The sequence below is a fragment of the Panthera uncia genome (genome assembly GCF_023721935.1).
Source record: "Panthera uncia isolate 11264 chromosome E2 unlocalized genomic scaffold, Puncia_PCG_1.0 HiC_scaffold_19, whole genome shotgun sequence".
Lineage (NCBI taxonomy): Eukaryota > Metazoa > Chordata > Mammalia > Carnivora > Felidae > Panthera > Panthera uncia.
The window spans coordinates 11,797,881-11,814,697 of NW_026057588.1; the positions used below are offsets into that span (position 1 = coordinate 11,797,881).

Consider the following 16,817-nt stretch of genomic DNA (forward strand, 5'->3'; position numbering starts at 1 on the left):
CCGCCCCGCCCGCGCCGCGCCGCGCCCCGCCCCTCCCCGCCCAGGTCAGCCAGTGGGCACCCGGCTTCCGCCGGCGCTGCGCCTCAGCTCGGTCCCACCCGGCCGCGAGCGCGATGGCGGGGGCTACACTGAGGTTCGCCGGGCGGCAGCTCAGCCAGTGCAGCGGGTCTGGAGTCCCCATCCTCCTACGGCAGGTGCGAGGACGCTGGACCCGCAACGGGACTACTGGGCGCTGGGCGGCGGCAGGGGCGGGACTCCGGGTTCCTTGAAAGGGAGGAGATCTGGGATCCCCGGGGCTTGGGGCCGGACTCCTGAGTCCTAGACGGAAGAGGCTGCTGGAGACCCTGATTTGGCGGGGGAGTGTGTGTGTGGGGGGGGTATTGGAAAGTTGGGACTCATTGGTTCAGATGGAGTAAGGTGCAGGGGCCCCAGACTCCCGACGCCGAGGGGAAAGAAGGGTTTCTGCTTCTGGATCTTAGGAAGAGAATCGAATCGAGGCTCGGAGTCCTGGGTCCCCAGTGAGTGGAAGTCTGGTTCCGCGCTCTCACCTGTCCCACGCCCCCTTCCCAGATGTTTGAGCCCAAGAGCTGCACCTACACGTACCTGTTGGGTGACAGAGAGTCCCGTGAGGCCATTCTGATCGACCCGGTTCTGGAGACAGCGCCTCGGGATGCCCAGCTGGTCAAGGAACTGGGGCTGCGGCTGCTGTATGCTGGTCAGTCTGGAGACCGAACTCCTGGGTCTGAGGGAGGAGGGCGTTGGGGGCTGGGAAGCCTGCGTCCTCCTCTGTGCCCTCCTGGACCTGGCCCTCCTTTCTCCCCCAGTGAATACCCACTGCCACGCGGATCACATTACGGGCTCAGGGCTGCTCCGGTCCCTACTCCCCGGCTGCCAGTCTGTCATCTCCCGCCTTAGCGGGGCCCAGGCTGACTTGCACATTGAGGATGGGGACTCCATCCACTTCGGGCGCTTCGTGAGTTGGATCCTGGGTCCCGAGAGGGTGGTGGCCTGGACTTCTTGGACCTAAGGGAAGAGGGGGCTGGGGGCTTGGGCTCCTGAATCCTGGGGTAGGAGGGGCCTCTGGCCTGGATTTCTGATCCCTGAATTTGTCTCTGGGAGGAGGGCGCCATAAACGCAGGTGGGGCACTGGGGCAAGAGGCTGGGCAGGTGTGTCTTTGGCCAGGCCCCTTGAGTCAACAACATTTGTGGAGTTTCCTACCACCTTGGAGCAGCTCTTTTGGCCTGGCATCTCCATAAAAGTTGATCGAGGGCTAAAATTCTGAAGCCGGGGCTGAGGGAGAGACCCAGCACTGTCTTCTAGAGCCGCAAGATCCTTGCCCAGAGCCAGGATCAGGGTGAGGCCATCGAGGCGCCTAGGGCACAACATTTAAGGAGGTGTCCGCCCTCAGGGCCAGGCAAGGGCAGGGTGGGCACCTTCAAGCCACCACCTCCTTAAATATCTCCCCCACCCACCTCCCCCCTCCCCCCGCCACGTGCCAGCTTGTCTCACCCTTGGCATGGCTGTTGCTTCACACAGGAAGGGTCTGAAGGTTCCTACCTCTTTTTCACTGTCACAGGCCTAGTCAGCAGATTTCCAGCCAGAATTTCAACCCAGAGCAATAGATAGAGGTGGAGGGGGGGCTGGGGGAGGAGAAACACCTAACAAAGCTTTTGTTTTTCTGATCAGACTGGCTAAAGATACGGAGAGTCTGGCTGACTTTGGGGACAGAATGGTCAAGGGATAGGATGAAGTCTTGGCCTCCAGGTTAGAGGGTTTTGCTAAATGGGGATAGTTTATATGAGTCAGAACATTTAGAGGAAATGAGGGCTGTGTGTGGGATCAGAGGGCTTAGCTACATGGATGTGGCCTCTTCATTTCAAGTCCTCTTCTGGAAGCGGGTAAAAAAAAATGCACTGTACTTTTACATACACTGCACGTAATTGTCAGGTATTAGCAAGCACTTCTTGAGTTGAGAAGGCTTAGAAGAGTGAAAAACTGTTGGGATTTTGTGTCAAGATGAGCCCTTTGTTAGACTGACTGACTGAATGAATGCATGCATGCATGTTGAAGGGTTTAGCTGTGGCGAATTTAGCTTCAGTGTCTTTTTTTTTTTTTAAGTTTATTTATTTATTTTAAGAGAGGGGAGGGGCAGAGAGAGAGAGGGAGAGAGAGAGAATCCCAAGCAGGAGCCACACCGTCCGCGCAGAGCCCGATGTAGGGCTCAGACCCAGGAACGCTGAGATCATGACCCGAGCCCAAGTCAAGAGTTGGATGCTTAACTGAACTAGCCACCCAGGTGCCCCTTCTGTGTCTGTTTTTGTTTTTTTTTTTTTAATTTTTTTTTTTAACGTTTATTTATTTTTGAGACAGAGAGAGACAGAGCATGAACAGGGGAGGGGCAGAGAGAGAGGGAGACACAGAATCTGAAACAGTCTCCAGGCTCTGAATTGTCAACACAGAGCCTGACGTGGGGCTCAAACTCACGGACTGCGAGATCATGACCTGAGCTGAAGTCGGATGCGTAACCGACTGAGCCACCCAGGCGCCCCTGTGTCTGTTTTTTTGAACAACTTAATTGGTATAATTCACAAACCGTCCAATTCATCCATTGGAACTTTACACTTCTTAGTATATTCAGAGTTGAGTCCATCCGTCACCACAATTAATTTTAGAATATTTTTGTCACTTCCAAAAGAAATCCCACTCCCCCTGATTGTCACCCCAGCCCCCTCCCCTCTTGCCCCTACAGCCTTAGGCAACCATTAATCTCCTTTGTGTTTCTACAGGCTTGTGTATTCTGGGTATTTCATAGAGACGGAATCATGTGTTATATGGCCTTTTTTGACGCGCTTTTGTTGCTGACCCTACATTTTCAAGGTTCACCTGTATTGTAGCACCTATCAGCATTTCATTCTTTTTTATGGCTGAGTACTCTTCCATTGTGTGAATAAACCTCATTCATTCATCCATCAGCCAATAGACATTTTAGCTCTTTCCACTTTTTGGCTATGATAAATGATGCTGCTAAAATACTCATGTACGAGTTTTTGTGTGTCCCTCCATTTTCATTTCTTTTTGCATATATATATATATATATATATATATATATATATACACACACACCTAGGATGGAATTGCTAAATCAATAATCACTCTATATATTTAATACTTTGAGGACCTGACTGACCGATATCCAAAGTGGCTGCACCATTTTATGTTCCCACCAGCAGCGAATGAAAGTGCTAGTTTCTGGGCATCCTTGCCAACCCTTGCCAGTACCTGTCTTTATGATTATTCAGTGTTCTGTGTGGTTTTCATTTGTGTTCTTTAGATACCTTTAGCGATGGCCACATTTTTTTCCTCCCTCATTTTCTTCCCCCCGTTTTATTTATTTATTTGTTTATTAAAAATTTTTTTTTAATATTTATTTATTTCTGAGACAGAGAGAGACAGAGCATGAGATGGGGAGGGGCAGAGAGAGAGGGAGACAGAGGATATGAAGCAGGTTCTGTGCTGACAGCAGAGAGACCAATGCAGGGCTCGAACTCATGAACCATGAAATCAAGACCTGAGCCAAAGTCTGATGCTAAACCGACTGAGCCACCCGGGCACCCTGTAAATTCCTACATATATTTACACTTGAGCATCCATTGCTAAGATCCAGATACAGAACATACCTATCACCCCAGAAGTTTTCCTTGTCTTTCTCCCTGGCCATTGACACCCCCATCAAAACACCATTCTTCTTACTTATTTTTTTATTTCTAATTTTCTTTCCCTTATGAGAAGGACTTTTTTTTTGATGAATTTTTTTAATTTTATTTTTTATTTTTTAAAATTTACATCCAAATTAATTAGCATATAGTGAAACATTGATTTCGGGAGTAGATTCCTTAGTGCCTCTTACCCATTTAGCCCATCCCCCTTCCCACAACCCCTCCCGTAACCCTCAATTTGTTCTCCATATTTAGGAGTCTTTTCTATTTGGTCCCCCTCCCTGTTTTTATATTATTTTTGTTTCCCTTCCCTGTGTTCATCTGTTTTGTCTCTTAAAGTCCTCATATGAGTGAAGTCATATGATTTGTGTTTTTCTCTGACTGACTAATTTCACTTAGCATAATACCTTCCAGTTCCATCCACGTAGTTGCAAATGGCAAGATTTCATTCTTTTTGATTGCCGAGTAATATTCCATTGTGTATACACACACACACACACACACACACACACACACACACACATATACGACATCTTCTTTATCTGTTCATCCATCGATGGACATTTGGGCTCTTCCCATACTTTGGCTATTGTTGATGGTGCTGCTATAAACATGGGGGTGCGTGTGTCCCTTCGAAATAGCACACCTGTATCCTTTGGATAAATGCCTAGTCGTGCAATTGCTGGGTCGTAGGGTAGTTCTATTTTTAGTTTTTTGAGGAACCTCCATACTGTTTTCCAGAGTGGCTGCACCAGCTTGCATTCCCAGAGAAGGACTTTTAAGCTCCTTCTTCCTTCCTTCCTTCCTTCCTTCCTTCCTTCCTTCCTTCCTTCCTTCCTCCCTCCCTCCCTCCCTCCCTCCCTCCCTTCCCTCCTTCCTTCCTTCCTTCCTTCCTTCCTTCCTTCCTTCCTTCCTTTCTTGGTTGCATGCCTAATGTGGGACTTGAACTCACTACCCTGAAATCAAGAATCACATGCTTTACTGACTGAGCCAGCAGGCGCCCCTCTTCTGACTTATTTAATCACAGATTAGTTCTACGTGTTCTGGACCTTGTCAACAGGAGTCATACAATGTGTGTTCTTTTGTGCCTGGCTTCTTTTACTCCACACAATGTTGTATATAGTTGTAGTCCTTTCCTTCTGTTGCTATATAGCAGAGATTGGCAAACTTCTTCTGTAAAGGACCAGACAGTAACTGTTTTCGGTTCTGCAGGCCATATGGTCTCTGTTGTAACCACTCAGTTGTGTTGGTGTGAAAGCAGTCGTAGACAATGCATAAATGAATAAGCATGGCTGTGCTCCAATAAAACTTTATTTATGGCCTCCGAAATTTTCATTTCGGCATTCTCATGTATTATGAAATACCACTCCCATTTTTATTTATTTTTCCAACCATGAAAAAAGTGTAAAAACCATTCTTAGCCCTCACGCCATACAAAAACAGGTGACAGGCCAAATTTGGTGCAGCAGCCATAGTTTGCCAACCCCTGATGTAGTGCATTTCACTATATGAATTTATGGCAGTCTATCCATTTTCCTTTTGCTGGTTGATTCCAGTTTTTGGCTATTATGAACTAATGCGACTGTGAGGGGTCCTTATACAGATCTCTTGGTGGACACTATTCTCAATTCCAAGGAATGGACTTTCTGGGTCATAGGACTGACATACGCTTAACTTGAGTAGAAATTGCCAGTTTTTTTTGAGCTGGTTGTATATTTGCATTCACAGTGGGCCAGATTTGGATGATTTCACTGCAGAAATAAATTTCTGTTTTAATGAGCAATGAGATGTGAACATTTCAGCTCCCACGAGGAGTGGCAGATTCAGAAAGTTAGTCTTGTTTTGTTTAGTATGTTAATTTAGAGCATTGCCAGATACTGATCCCCCAGATCCCACTTTAGAGATTCTGATTTAATTGTTAGGGGTGAACACAGGGAACCAGTATATTTTAAAAGCTCACAGGTGGGGTGCCTGGCTGGCTCAGTCAGCAGAGCTTGTGACTCTTGATCTCGAGGTTAAGTCCAAGCCCCACGTTGGGTGTAGAGATGACTTAAAAATAAAATATTAAGAAAAATAAAATAAAAGCTCCCAGGTGGTCCTCTTGTAGTCCAAATGAGGATTTCAGTGCTTCCTTCTATTTGGAACTATTTGAATTGGGGAACCCTCCCAACATTTTATGAAAAATGGCAAGCATACAGAAAAGTTGAAAGAAAAATTGACCGTGTACGTCGGGTCCATCCATCACCTGTCTTAATTTTTGACTCATCGTCAAGTTGTAGATATCTGTACACTGTCCTCTGAACATCACAACTAATGTCGTTTTCTTTCACAAAGGAAAGGAAGGCTGATGGAGGTTCAGAGTATTTAGCTGCAGTGGGAAAAGACATTTTGGGTTTTTGAGTTCAGAGTGCACAGAAATAGTGGTTGGTTATATCAAGATTAAGGGTTTTGTTTTGCTTTGTTTAAGTTTACTTATTTATTTTGAGAGAGAATCCCAAGCAGGCTCTGCGCTCACAGATGGCGGGACTCGAACTCACAAACCATGAGATCATGGCCTGAACCAAAATCAGGAGTCAGATGCCTAACCCATTGAGCCACCCAGGAGCCCCCAAGATGAAGTGCTTTTGAATAAAGGAGTCGTGGCATGAACCTGGGGACCAAATGGAATAGGAGGCAAGAGTTCGCCTGCCACCAGGGGGCAGTGTGGGCCGTGGGAACTGCGAGGCGAGTGAGCTTGCGGGGCGGGTCTCTTTCCTGTTGGTTCAGGGGATGGGACCGAGTTTGAGAAGCTACCCCTGCAGCGGGTAGCCCCCCGGGAAGGAGCACCTGCTGAAAAGTGTCACGTATTTGCAGCACCGTGGATGGGAAGAAGAAATGTGAAAGAATGTGCGGTTAGGCAGGCCTATGGAATCCCTGCAGAATATTCTGCCGCTGAGATTATCCAGTTTCAAGAACAGGTGACCTGCGTGAGGTCAAGATATTAGGTGCTTACCCCCACAACTTTTTTTTTTAATTTTTATTTATTTTTTTTTTTGAGAGAGGGAGGCAGAGGGTCTGAATGGCGCCCCTGAATAAAAAATAAATAAAACATACCTATTCAGAGATCCAACAAAATTTACCGCATTAGAAGTTAAAACTGAGACTTTTTTTTTTAACACAAGAATATCCAAGTACTCCCATCAGCCGTCAGAGCAGTGACGTCATCACCAGCCACGGAGCTTCTAGAAAACACCACCGAACTCTGATGGGAGAATGACAGTAAGAAGGGTGGAAGAAGTCTTCCTACTCTCGTGAAAATAGTTTTCACCTCGCAGACCCTCAAGGTTCCCTTGACCACACTTTGAGAACAATTCTTTTACAAAATCTTTGTCACAGAAAATATACAATAATTCTGAAATCATTCTTAAATCCAAGCCATGAATCATTTTTAAGGCTGTTTTTAGGAACCAGGACCCAACGAGGTTCATGTAAATCTCGAACACTTTACGGCCACCTGGGTGGCTCAGTTGGTTAAGCGTCGACTCTTGAGTTCTGCCCAGGTCATGACCTCATGGGTGTGGGATTTAAGTCCCATGTTGGGCTCTGTGATGAGCGTGGGGCCTGCTTGGTCTTTCTCCCTCTCTCTGCCCCTTCTCCTCTCACTCTCTCTCTAGATAAATAAACGTTTTTTTAAAGCTACAACAAATAATTCTACAATAGTTTCATACCCTTTCTGCACCATGACATTGACTTCTGAAGTTTCCGGCCTGTTGTCTTTTTTTTTTTAATTTTTTTTTTTCAACATTTTTTATTTATTTTTGGGACAGAGAGAGACAGAGCATGAATGGGGGAGGGGCAGAGAGAGAGGGAGACACAGAATCGGAAACAGGCTCCAGGCTCCGAGCCATCAGCCCAGAGCCTGACGCGGGGCTCGAACTCACGGACCGCGAGATCGTGACCTGGCTGAAGTCGGATGCTTAACCGACTGCGCCACCCAGGCGCCCCCCGGCCTGTTGTCTTGTAGAACGTTCCACGTGCTGGGTGCGTCCGGTTGTTTGCTCGTGGTGTCATTCAACTTCTTCTTCTTTGCTGGCAACTGGAATAGATGGTATATATTTTGATATCGGTTAGTGGTAATAATGAGAATTTAACAATAGTTAACAAGCATTGTGGGTTTGCTTCTTGCCACACACTGTGCTGAGGTCTGTAAGTGCATTTCCTCAGCTTTTGTCTGGAAGGATTTTCATAATCAAACATTGCTGCAGGCAGCAGGGAGTGGTGGGGCCTGTGGCAAATGTTAGGGTGTGTGTTCTGTGTATGAGGCGGGACACCCACTGCACAATTCGAGTTGATTATGCATGTTTAGGAATGTAGTCTGTCTACTGCCAAGCCTTCTCTCTCTTTTTTTAATAGAAGCTGCAAATATACGTTCTTCAGAAATCTTCCACTTTTTTTTTTTTTTTTTGAGAGAGAGAGAGAGCACGCAAGTGTGTGTGAGCTGGGGAGGGGCAGAGAGAGAGGGAGACACAGAATCCGAAGCAGCCCCCGGGCTCCGAGCTGTCAGCACAGACATGGGGCTTGAACTCACCACCCATGAGATCGTGACTTGAGCCAAAGTTGATGCTTAACCTGCTGAGCCACCCAGGCGCCCCAAGAGAGAATGTTAAGCAGGTTCCGTGCTGTCAGCGTGGAGCTTGACAGAGCCCAATGCAGGGCTCCATCTCATGACCTTGAGATCATGACCTGAGCCGAAATCAAGAGTGGGATGCTCAACTAACTGGGCCAGCAGACACCCCCGAAATCTTCTACTCCTTAAGGATAGACTACAAATGCAGACTTCTCATAACTCCTGAGCAGTCCAAACAAAACACTTCTATGGCTGAATCTGGCCCTTGGGCCTTTGCTGTTTCTTCTCTGACAAACAGATCTCAACCTTCATAACCACATAGTGAGATCAGAAATATTCTCCCCATTTTACAGAGAAGGAAATATTTTCCCCCTTTTAAAGAGGGGAAGTGACTTGCCCCAAAATTACACTGAGAAAGTGGCCAAGCGGGGATTTGAACCCAGGAGGCCTTGTGGTTCCAGTAGATCAGTGTTTTTACAAATTTTAAAACATCATCATGATTATGTTACTTTTATTATACAGCGAATATTGTGTGCTGGGCATTTTTCTAAGTGCTTTACAGATACAAAATAATTTGATCCTTGTAATAGCCCTATGGGGTGGGGACAATTATTATCCCCATTTTACAAATGAGTAGAGAAGCCCAGAGAGGTGAAGTGACTTGTGCAAGGACACACAGCTAGTAATAGCTGAGCCAAATTTAGAACCCATGTCACCTGGCTCAGGAAACTGTTCTTGACCACTGGTCCGTGCACCTTTGCCATGAGATGGGATGTTTTCCTTCTGGATTCGCCAATGAAACCTCCACTTCATGAAATACCACTTCCCTGTACTGTGTAATGGGCACCCTGAGATTTCTCACTTTATCCTATCCCCCTCCTTGCCCCATCCATCCTATTCCATTCCACACCTTTCTGCTCTTCTGTGTCTAGTGCATTTTATTTGCTTTTGTCTTATCCGTGAGATTCGTTCATATTCTAGTATATGGTTATAGTTGGCACGTTCTTATTCTCATCCTGTGCCTCAGTTTCCTCATCTGCAGAATGGGCACAGGAACGGTACCTACGTCATAAGGGTGTGTGTGGACTGAGTGAGTTCAGTCGAGTTGAACACTTAGAAGAGAGCCCGGCACAGGAGAAGGGGTCAGTCAATGTCAGGGCTCTTGGAAATGAGTCGATCTGACTAATGGGTGAAGAGGGAAGGGTGTACCTAGCAGAGAGAATTGCATGGGCAAGAGGTGTGGAAAAACCTGGTGCTTTCTGGAAATGACCCTGGGTTTCAGAGTAGCTGGGCGTGTTGAGAAATGGAGGATGTTATAGGACACTGGGCTGTGAAGGTGGACAGGCACCAGAGCAGGGGCATTTCAAAAGTTAGTCCGAGGACCCAGAACTCTGCCCTGGGGACAGTGGGAGCCAAGGAAGAGTCTTGAGCAGAGAGGAGCAGGTTTGAATCTGGGCAATAGAAACCCCCTTCAGGGTCATGCGGGAGACGGATGGAGGCTGGCGGGCCAGGGAGGATGCTGGTGGTTGTTCCGAGCAGGAGAGGATGAGGCCCAAGATGGGTGGGACGGTGGGAGGTACATGGTGGTGGAGGACGGATTCTAGATATTCCAGAGAAGGGAACGGCCAGGGATCCTGCTCACTAGCCAAGCCACTTGCGACACAGATTCCATCACCAAGGGCCTAAGGAATCTTGATCTACGTGGCAAGCAGGATTTTGCTCAATCGATATTAAAATCTTGTCCAATTTATACACATACACAATTACATATACCATATATATACTTTCACCGTACCATATAGACCATATAGATAGTTTCTAACTGTACTGGTTGTTCATGGCTGATGTCCTTCTGATTGGTCAATACCCATTGCTACAACTGTGATTAACTACTTTGAACACTACTCCTGATCATCCATCACAACATTTAGTTTGAAAGACACCCATGTCTTTTGTTTTAAAAAAAAATTCAGAGATACAGGGTTAGTATCCAAAATCTATAAAGAACTTATCAAACTCAATACCCAAAAAACACATAATCGGTGAAGAAATGGGCAAAAGAGATGAATAGACACTTCTCCAAAGAAGACATCCAGCCGGCCAACCACCACATGAGAAGATGCTCCACGTCACTCATCATCAGGGAAATACAAATCAAAACCACAATGAGATACCTCCTTACACCTGTCAGAATGGCGAACATTAACAACTCAGGCAACGACAGATGTTGGCGAGGATGTGGAGAAAGGGGAACACTTTTGCACTGCTGGTGGGAATGCAAGCTGGTGCAGCCACTCTGGAAAACAGTATGGAGGTTCCTCAAAAAACTAAAAATGGAACTACCCTACGACCCAGCAATTGCACGACTAGGCATTTATCCGCGGGGTACAGGGATGCTGTTTTGAAGGGGCACATGCACCCCCATGTTTATAGCAGCACTATCGACAATAGCCAAAGTATGGAAAGAGCCCAAATGTCCATTGATGGATGAATGGATAAAGAAGATGTGGTCTATATATACAATGGAGTATTACTCAGCAATCAAAAAGAAGGAAATCTTGCCATTTGCAACACTAGATAGAACTGGAGGGTATTATGCTAAGTAAAATTAGTCAGAGAAAAACAGAAATCATATGACTTCACTCATTTGAGGACTTTAAGACACAAAACAGATGAACACAAGGGAAAGGAAGGAAAAATTAGATAAAAACAGAGAGGGAGACAGGTGATAAGAGACCCTTAAACACAGAGAACAAACTGAGGGCTGCTGGCGGGGTGTTGGGTGGGGGGTGGGCTAAATGGGCAAGGGGCATTAAGGAGGACACTTGTTGGGATGAGCACTGGGTGTTCTATGTAAGTGATAAATCAGTAAATTCTATTCCTGAAACCACTGTCACACTATATGTTAACTAACTTGGATTTAAATAAAAATAAAATGAAATAAAGGCTCCTGAGAAAGAAAAATTCAGAGAATACAGAAACAGACCAAATAAAAAGTGAAAGATCATCCCTTTGCTGCCACCAAAAGGTGTTAATTTGGTGCAGGATGCCTGCGATTTTTCCCACAAGCTTTTGCAAGGTCTGTGATTTTGCTTTGCATTTGTTTGGCATTGCGCATCTATCCTATTATATATGAGCTAGGAAGGTGTTTGGCTGAAAAACCAATACATGACTTAAAAAAACCATACAGTGGCTTAAATAATCGGATGTTCAATGTTCTCCTGTAATAGAGTCTGGAAGAAGGCAGTCATGGTCCGATTAAGCAGCGCTATCATTTTGGGGATTCTTTTTCATGGTTGCAAGGTGGTTGCTGCAGCTGCAGCCATCACACCTTTGTCCAGAACCAGATGAAGTGGGAAGGAGAGGTGGCAAACTCTTGTATCAGGAAGGGAAAAGCTTTCTCAGACGTTCTCAGACATTTACGGAGATCTTGGTGGCCAGAGAACCGTGTCAGAAGCCACCCAAGCTACCATGGAAGCTAAGGAAGTGGTTGGCTGGGCACACGGATGCCCCGAGCCAAACTGGAGACCTGTGAGTGGGGAAGGGCAGAATGGGTGCTGGGTGTGGACACAGGGTCTGCACATGGTGCCCTTCTATAATCTGCTGATTAGACTGACCTGGACCAGGATGCTAATTGGTGGGAAGGGTGCTATGTGAGCGGGGAACTAATCTTCTAAGTGGTTGTTAGATCATTAGGGTAACAATTGTTTTCTGACAGTTGCTTCCCTGAACTGAGTGTGGGAATTTAGATAATGAGGATTTTCCTGAGTGGGCGTTTTTTGCACATGTGTCGGAAGTTCTTAACAGTACTTAACAGCAGTAACTTTGAGGGGTTAGAAAGAGTGCACATTTGAGATGCTGGTAAACACTACAAACTTGCCCTCTGAAATGGCTACATGGAGTCATACCCGCGTCCCGGGAAACAAAAGGGCTTGCCTCAAACACCCTGAGCGATACCCTAACAGTTGCCAATCTGATATGTGAGAAGTGAGGGTTTTTAACATTTAAATCTCCCTCCTTTTCTCCCAAAAAAGGGAGATCAAATATTGTTTCAGATGGTTTTTGACTATTTGTTTCCTCTTCCATAATTGCCTCTTTTTTTTTTCTTTTGTGCATTTTTCTTTTGGGAGTTTTTATTGATGCTTAGGAGCTGTTTATATATGATGGCTATTCACACTTTATAATACTTTCTTATACATGCTGCTAATATTGTCTGAGTTTTTTGTCTTTTAACTCTTATTTTGTTCTTTTCTATGATGAAGTTAAACTATGTGGTCATCCTTGTCACTGTTTTTCCTTATATGTGTGTGTGTGTGTATGTGTGTGTATAATCTCCTTATGTATTTATAAGATTATATATATCTCTGGGGTGCCTGGCTGGCTCAGTCGGTTAAGCGTCTGACTTCAGGTCAGGTCATGATCTCGCGGTTCGTGAGTTCCAGCCCCACGTCGGGCTCTCTGCTGACAGCTCAGAGCCTGGAGCCTGCTTCTCATTCTGTGTCTCCCCCTCTCTCTGCCCCTCCCTGCTCATACTCTGTCTCTCTCTGTTTCTCAATAATAAATAAATGTTAAAAAAAAGTCATGTTTTAAAAAAAAGATTATATATATCTTTATATGATTTTATATATATTCTTATATACTCATAATATCCTTATATATTTTCCTCTAGAATTCTTTTTTCTCTCTCTAGAATTCTTATGGTTCTTTTAATGTTTACATCTTTAGTTTATCCTGAATTTTGTGTTTTACTTTTAATTATAAAATGACATGTTTTCTGTTTAAAAATTGTTAATGTAGGAAAAGCCTAAAGAAAAAAATATATTTTGAGTGAATGAATAAATTTTTTTTAAAAGATGACACTGTACAAGTTTTTTTTTTTTTTTTTAATCTGCTTTTAGCACTTACCGGATATTTAACATATTTTCATGTCATTAAATATTTGTGTATAGCATCTTTAATTTCATTTCAATAACATAATTTTATTATTTAATTTTTTAAATGTGTATTTATTTATTTTGAGGGAGAGAGAGCGAGCGAGCGAGCAGGTGCGTGGGGGAGGGGCAGAGAGAGAGGGAGAGAGAGAATACCCAACAGGCTCCATGCTGTCAGTGCAGAGGCAGACGATGCCTGGCTCGATCCCATGAACAGCAAGATCATGACCTGAGCTGAAATCAAGAGTCAGGCGCTTAACTGACTGAGCCACCCAGGCACACCTAATCTTTTTGCAAAAAACTATGCTAGCTAGATGTGATCCTGAGGTGGGATGGGTGCTTCTGGGGTCAGTTTTGCCATCAGACCAGAGTCCTTGGCTTATTGATAACTGTCTGTACTCTCCTTCCCCACCAGGCCTTGGAGACCCGGGCCAGCCCCGGCCACACCCCAGGCTGTGTCACCTTCGTCCTGAATGACCACAGCATGGCCTTCACTGGAGATGCCCTGCTCATCCGAGGGTGTGGGCGGACGGACTTCCAGCAAGGTCACAGACCCCCTTCTCCAGCCTGAGATCGTAGGATGGTTATGCGTGGGCCAGAGTTTTAAGTACCTGTTGTAAGAATGAATGAATGGGTGTTAGAATGACACCAGAGTTTTAAGGACCTGTTGTAAGAATGAATGAATGGGGGTTTTAGGGGGTCAGGATTAGATTCAAGAAGTTTAGATGCTGGAGTCGGGGAGAGTTAGATTCATGGCCCTTGGGGGGCAGATGCAGTGGTTTACTGTATTGAGGGACAGTTAGATTCAAGGGGGGCGTTAGTTATCTATCGCTGTGAAACAAATGACCCCAGAGTGTAATGACTTAAAACAATGATTAACATTCTCTCGCATAACTTCTGAGAGTCAGGACTCTGGGAGTAGCTTAGCTGGGTGGTTCTGGCTCAGCATCTTTCATGGAGGGCACAGTCAAGCTAGGGCCTGGGCTGCCGTCATCTGAAGGCGTGACTGGGGCTGGAGGGTCCGCTTCCAAAGGCGCCTCACTCACATGGCTGGCAAGCTGGCTCCCACTGTTGGCAGGAGGCCTCAGTTTCTCACCATGTGACCTCTCCATGGGGGTGCTTTGTCTTCATGACCTGGCAGCGGGGTTCCTCCAGAGGGCGTGATCAGAGAGATGCAACGGGCAAGCAGTCCGAAGCCCTAACTTTTTCTTAATGATCTAGTCTCAGAAGTTAACCTCTGTCATTTCTGCAATATCCTGTTTATTCGTTGCAAGTCACTTAGTGGAGACCACTAAGTCAAGGCGAGGGGAAAAATCACATTTTGAACAGAAAAGTGTCAGTGAGTTTGTGGACATATATTTATTATTTATTTTAATAATATTTTAATATTTATGCTTCACGGAATTTGTATGTCACCCTAGCATAGGGGCCACGCTAACCTTTTCTGTATCATTCCAATTGTAGTGTATGCACTGCCCAAGGGAGCCCTTTTTTATTTATTTTTTTTTTTTTAAGTAATCTCTACATCCAACGTGGGACCTGAACCCACAACCCCAAGCTCAAGAGTCACATGCTCTACCGACTGAGCCAGCCAGGCACCCCTGTGGACATATTTTTAAACCCCATAAGGAGTTTGGCTGCTGGAGGTGTCGCAGCGGGGAGGGGTGTGAGTTTGATTCAGGAGTTCAGCTGCTAGGGGGGCAGTTAGATTCAGGAGTTTCACTGTGGGAAGGGAGTTTAGTTTCAGTACCTCTGGGTGTGCCTGCCCTTCAGCGTGTGCTTGCGACTACGGGGCTGACACTAGATTGGGAGGATTTAGCTGCCCTGATAAAGACAGGAAAGATAGGACAACCTTGAGCTGGAAGTGTGTAACCAGAGCCCCAGGCTGCCTCTTGCTTCCTCTTCCTCTCCTTATGCCTCCGTCTGTGTCTGTCTGTTTCTTTCCGAGGTGCCTCATCTCCCATTTATCCACTCCCGGCACAGTTACGAAATTGAAGGATTGGGCTGACATGAATGGCGGGAATGATGGTCTAGAGAGGTTTGCCCCCGCCCCAATTGAGGACTCAGAGGTTGTTGTTGGAACCATTCTCTTTGGCCTCATGTCTTCAGTTTCTTACCTTCTAGTCCAGCCTCCCTGCCCTGAAGCTTTTCTTGGCATCCCCAGGCTGAGGGCACAACTCCCTGGTGCTTCAGGATCTCATCCCAACCTTAACTTACCACCATGGTGAATTTCTCACCATTCCTCAATTCTTCGCCTATGCTGTTCCATCTGTCTAGAATGCCCTTTCCTCTCTTTCTGTGCCTAGGCAGAGGGGTCCTGGCAGGAAATGAGGGGGGCAGTTTAGCTATGTGATTTTATCCTCCAACCCTTTTCTTGAAGGAAGGGATTAGAGGGCTCCTGTCCTGTTGATTCACTCCTCTGAACTTTCCCTCCCCAGGCTGTGCTAAGACCTTGTACCACTCGGTCCATGAAAAGATCTTCACGCTTCCAGGAGACTGTCTGGTCTACCCTGCTCATGATTACCATGGTGAGGGCTTCCTGGGGGAGGTATGGGACTTCCATAACTTTCCATTTGAGAGGGCGTACCAAACCGCTGTAGTCCTTGTGGGGCATGGAGACTACAATTCCTAGAAATTCCTCTGGCCAAAAAAGATTAAGTGCTTAGGTGTGCCGAGTGTGGATGGAGAAACTACAACTAGAATTCCGGAGGGCAGGAGTTTTCCTGGGACTTCCTTATAGAGCTTAGGGAAGGTGGGAAACTACATTTCCCATAGTGCCCTTTGAGGAGAGCCAGCGATCTCAGAAACATTCTGGGAAGAGCCTATTAGTCCCAGGCCCGAGATGCACCCTAAGCCTCCTGGGAAGTGTAGTCCTAGGAAGCCCCAGGCACTTGCCAGGTTGACATTCTTCCCCTCCCTTGGCCACTAGGGCTCACAGTGTCCACTGTGGAGGAGGAGAGGACTTTGAACCCTCGGCTCACTCTCAGCTGTGAGGAATTTGTCAAGGTCATGGACAACCTGAACTTGCCCAAGCCTCAGCAGATAGGTGAGCATTTGGGGGCCGGGACTGCTGGGTCTGAGGGAGGGTGGGGCTCAGGGCCAGAACTCTAGTTTCCCAAAGAAGAGGGGCTCCTAGGATTTCTGGGTCCCCAGGGGGGCGTGAGGGGGTCTGCTGGAGCCCTTTGTTTTAACCTTGGTTTCTTCCTTTCAGACATTGCGGTTCCAGCTAATATGCGCTGTGGGATCCAGACTCCCCCTTCCTGACCTGGCTTTGTCAGGTGCTCATATCCGTTAAGAATGCACTAGGTGGGGTACAGAGGGGGGCGCCATCACCGAAGCCTCTCTTCTTCCCCTCCCTCACCAGCCCTTGAGCTTCTTAAATAAAATTTAAAAAGTTTCTTTTTGTTTTGTTGTTGCTCTGAATCTTATTTCTGTCCATTTTCTGGGGGAACCAGTTGGTTTTCTGGGCTGAGGTGTCTGGTCTAGAGAGGCCAAGGGGGTGAGCAAGGTCACTGAAGATCCAGGGTGCCTGGAAGGAGGAAATTTTCCAACTCACAAGATCA

At 46.3% G+C, this 16,817-nt stretch overlaps 1 protein-coding gene and 1 pseudogene across 3 annotated transcripts; one reads left to right on the forward strand and one right to left on the reverse strand.

The window, feature by feature from the left end:
- The first annotated feature begins 38 nt into the window (after positions 1-38).
- On the forward strand, positions 39-16,651 carry ETHE1 (ETHE1 persulfide dioxygenase). 3 transcript variants are annotated; one of them, XM_049621705.1, is made up of 7 exons: positions 42-194; positions 571-715; positions 825-973; positions 13,670-13,799; positions 15,693-15,782; positions 16,184-16,300; positions 16,466-16,651. In XM_049621705.1, the coding sequence occupies exons 1-7, from the start codon at positions 114-116 to the stop codon at positions 16,516-16,518; spliced, it is 765 nt and encodes a 254-aa protein (XP_049477662.1). In that variant the 5' UTR covers positions 42-113; the 3' UTR covers positions 16,519-16,651. The 3 variants fall into 3 exon arrangements, with proteins under 3 accessions (XP_049477663.1, XP_049477662.1, XP_049477664.1); XM_049621706.1 differs by lacking the exon at positions 16,184-16,300 and having other exon boundaries at positions 39-194; XM_049621707.1 differs by lacking the exons at positions 42-194; positions 825-973 and having other exon boundaries at positions 577-715.
- On the reverse strand, positions 14,628-14,740 carry LOC125916225 (uncharacterized; annotated as a pseudogene).
- Positions 16,652-16,817: the final 166 nt, after the last annotated feature.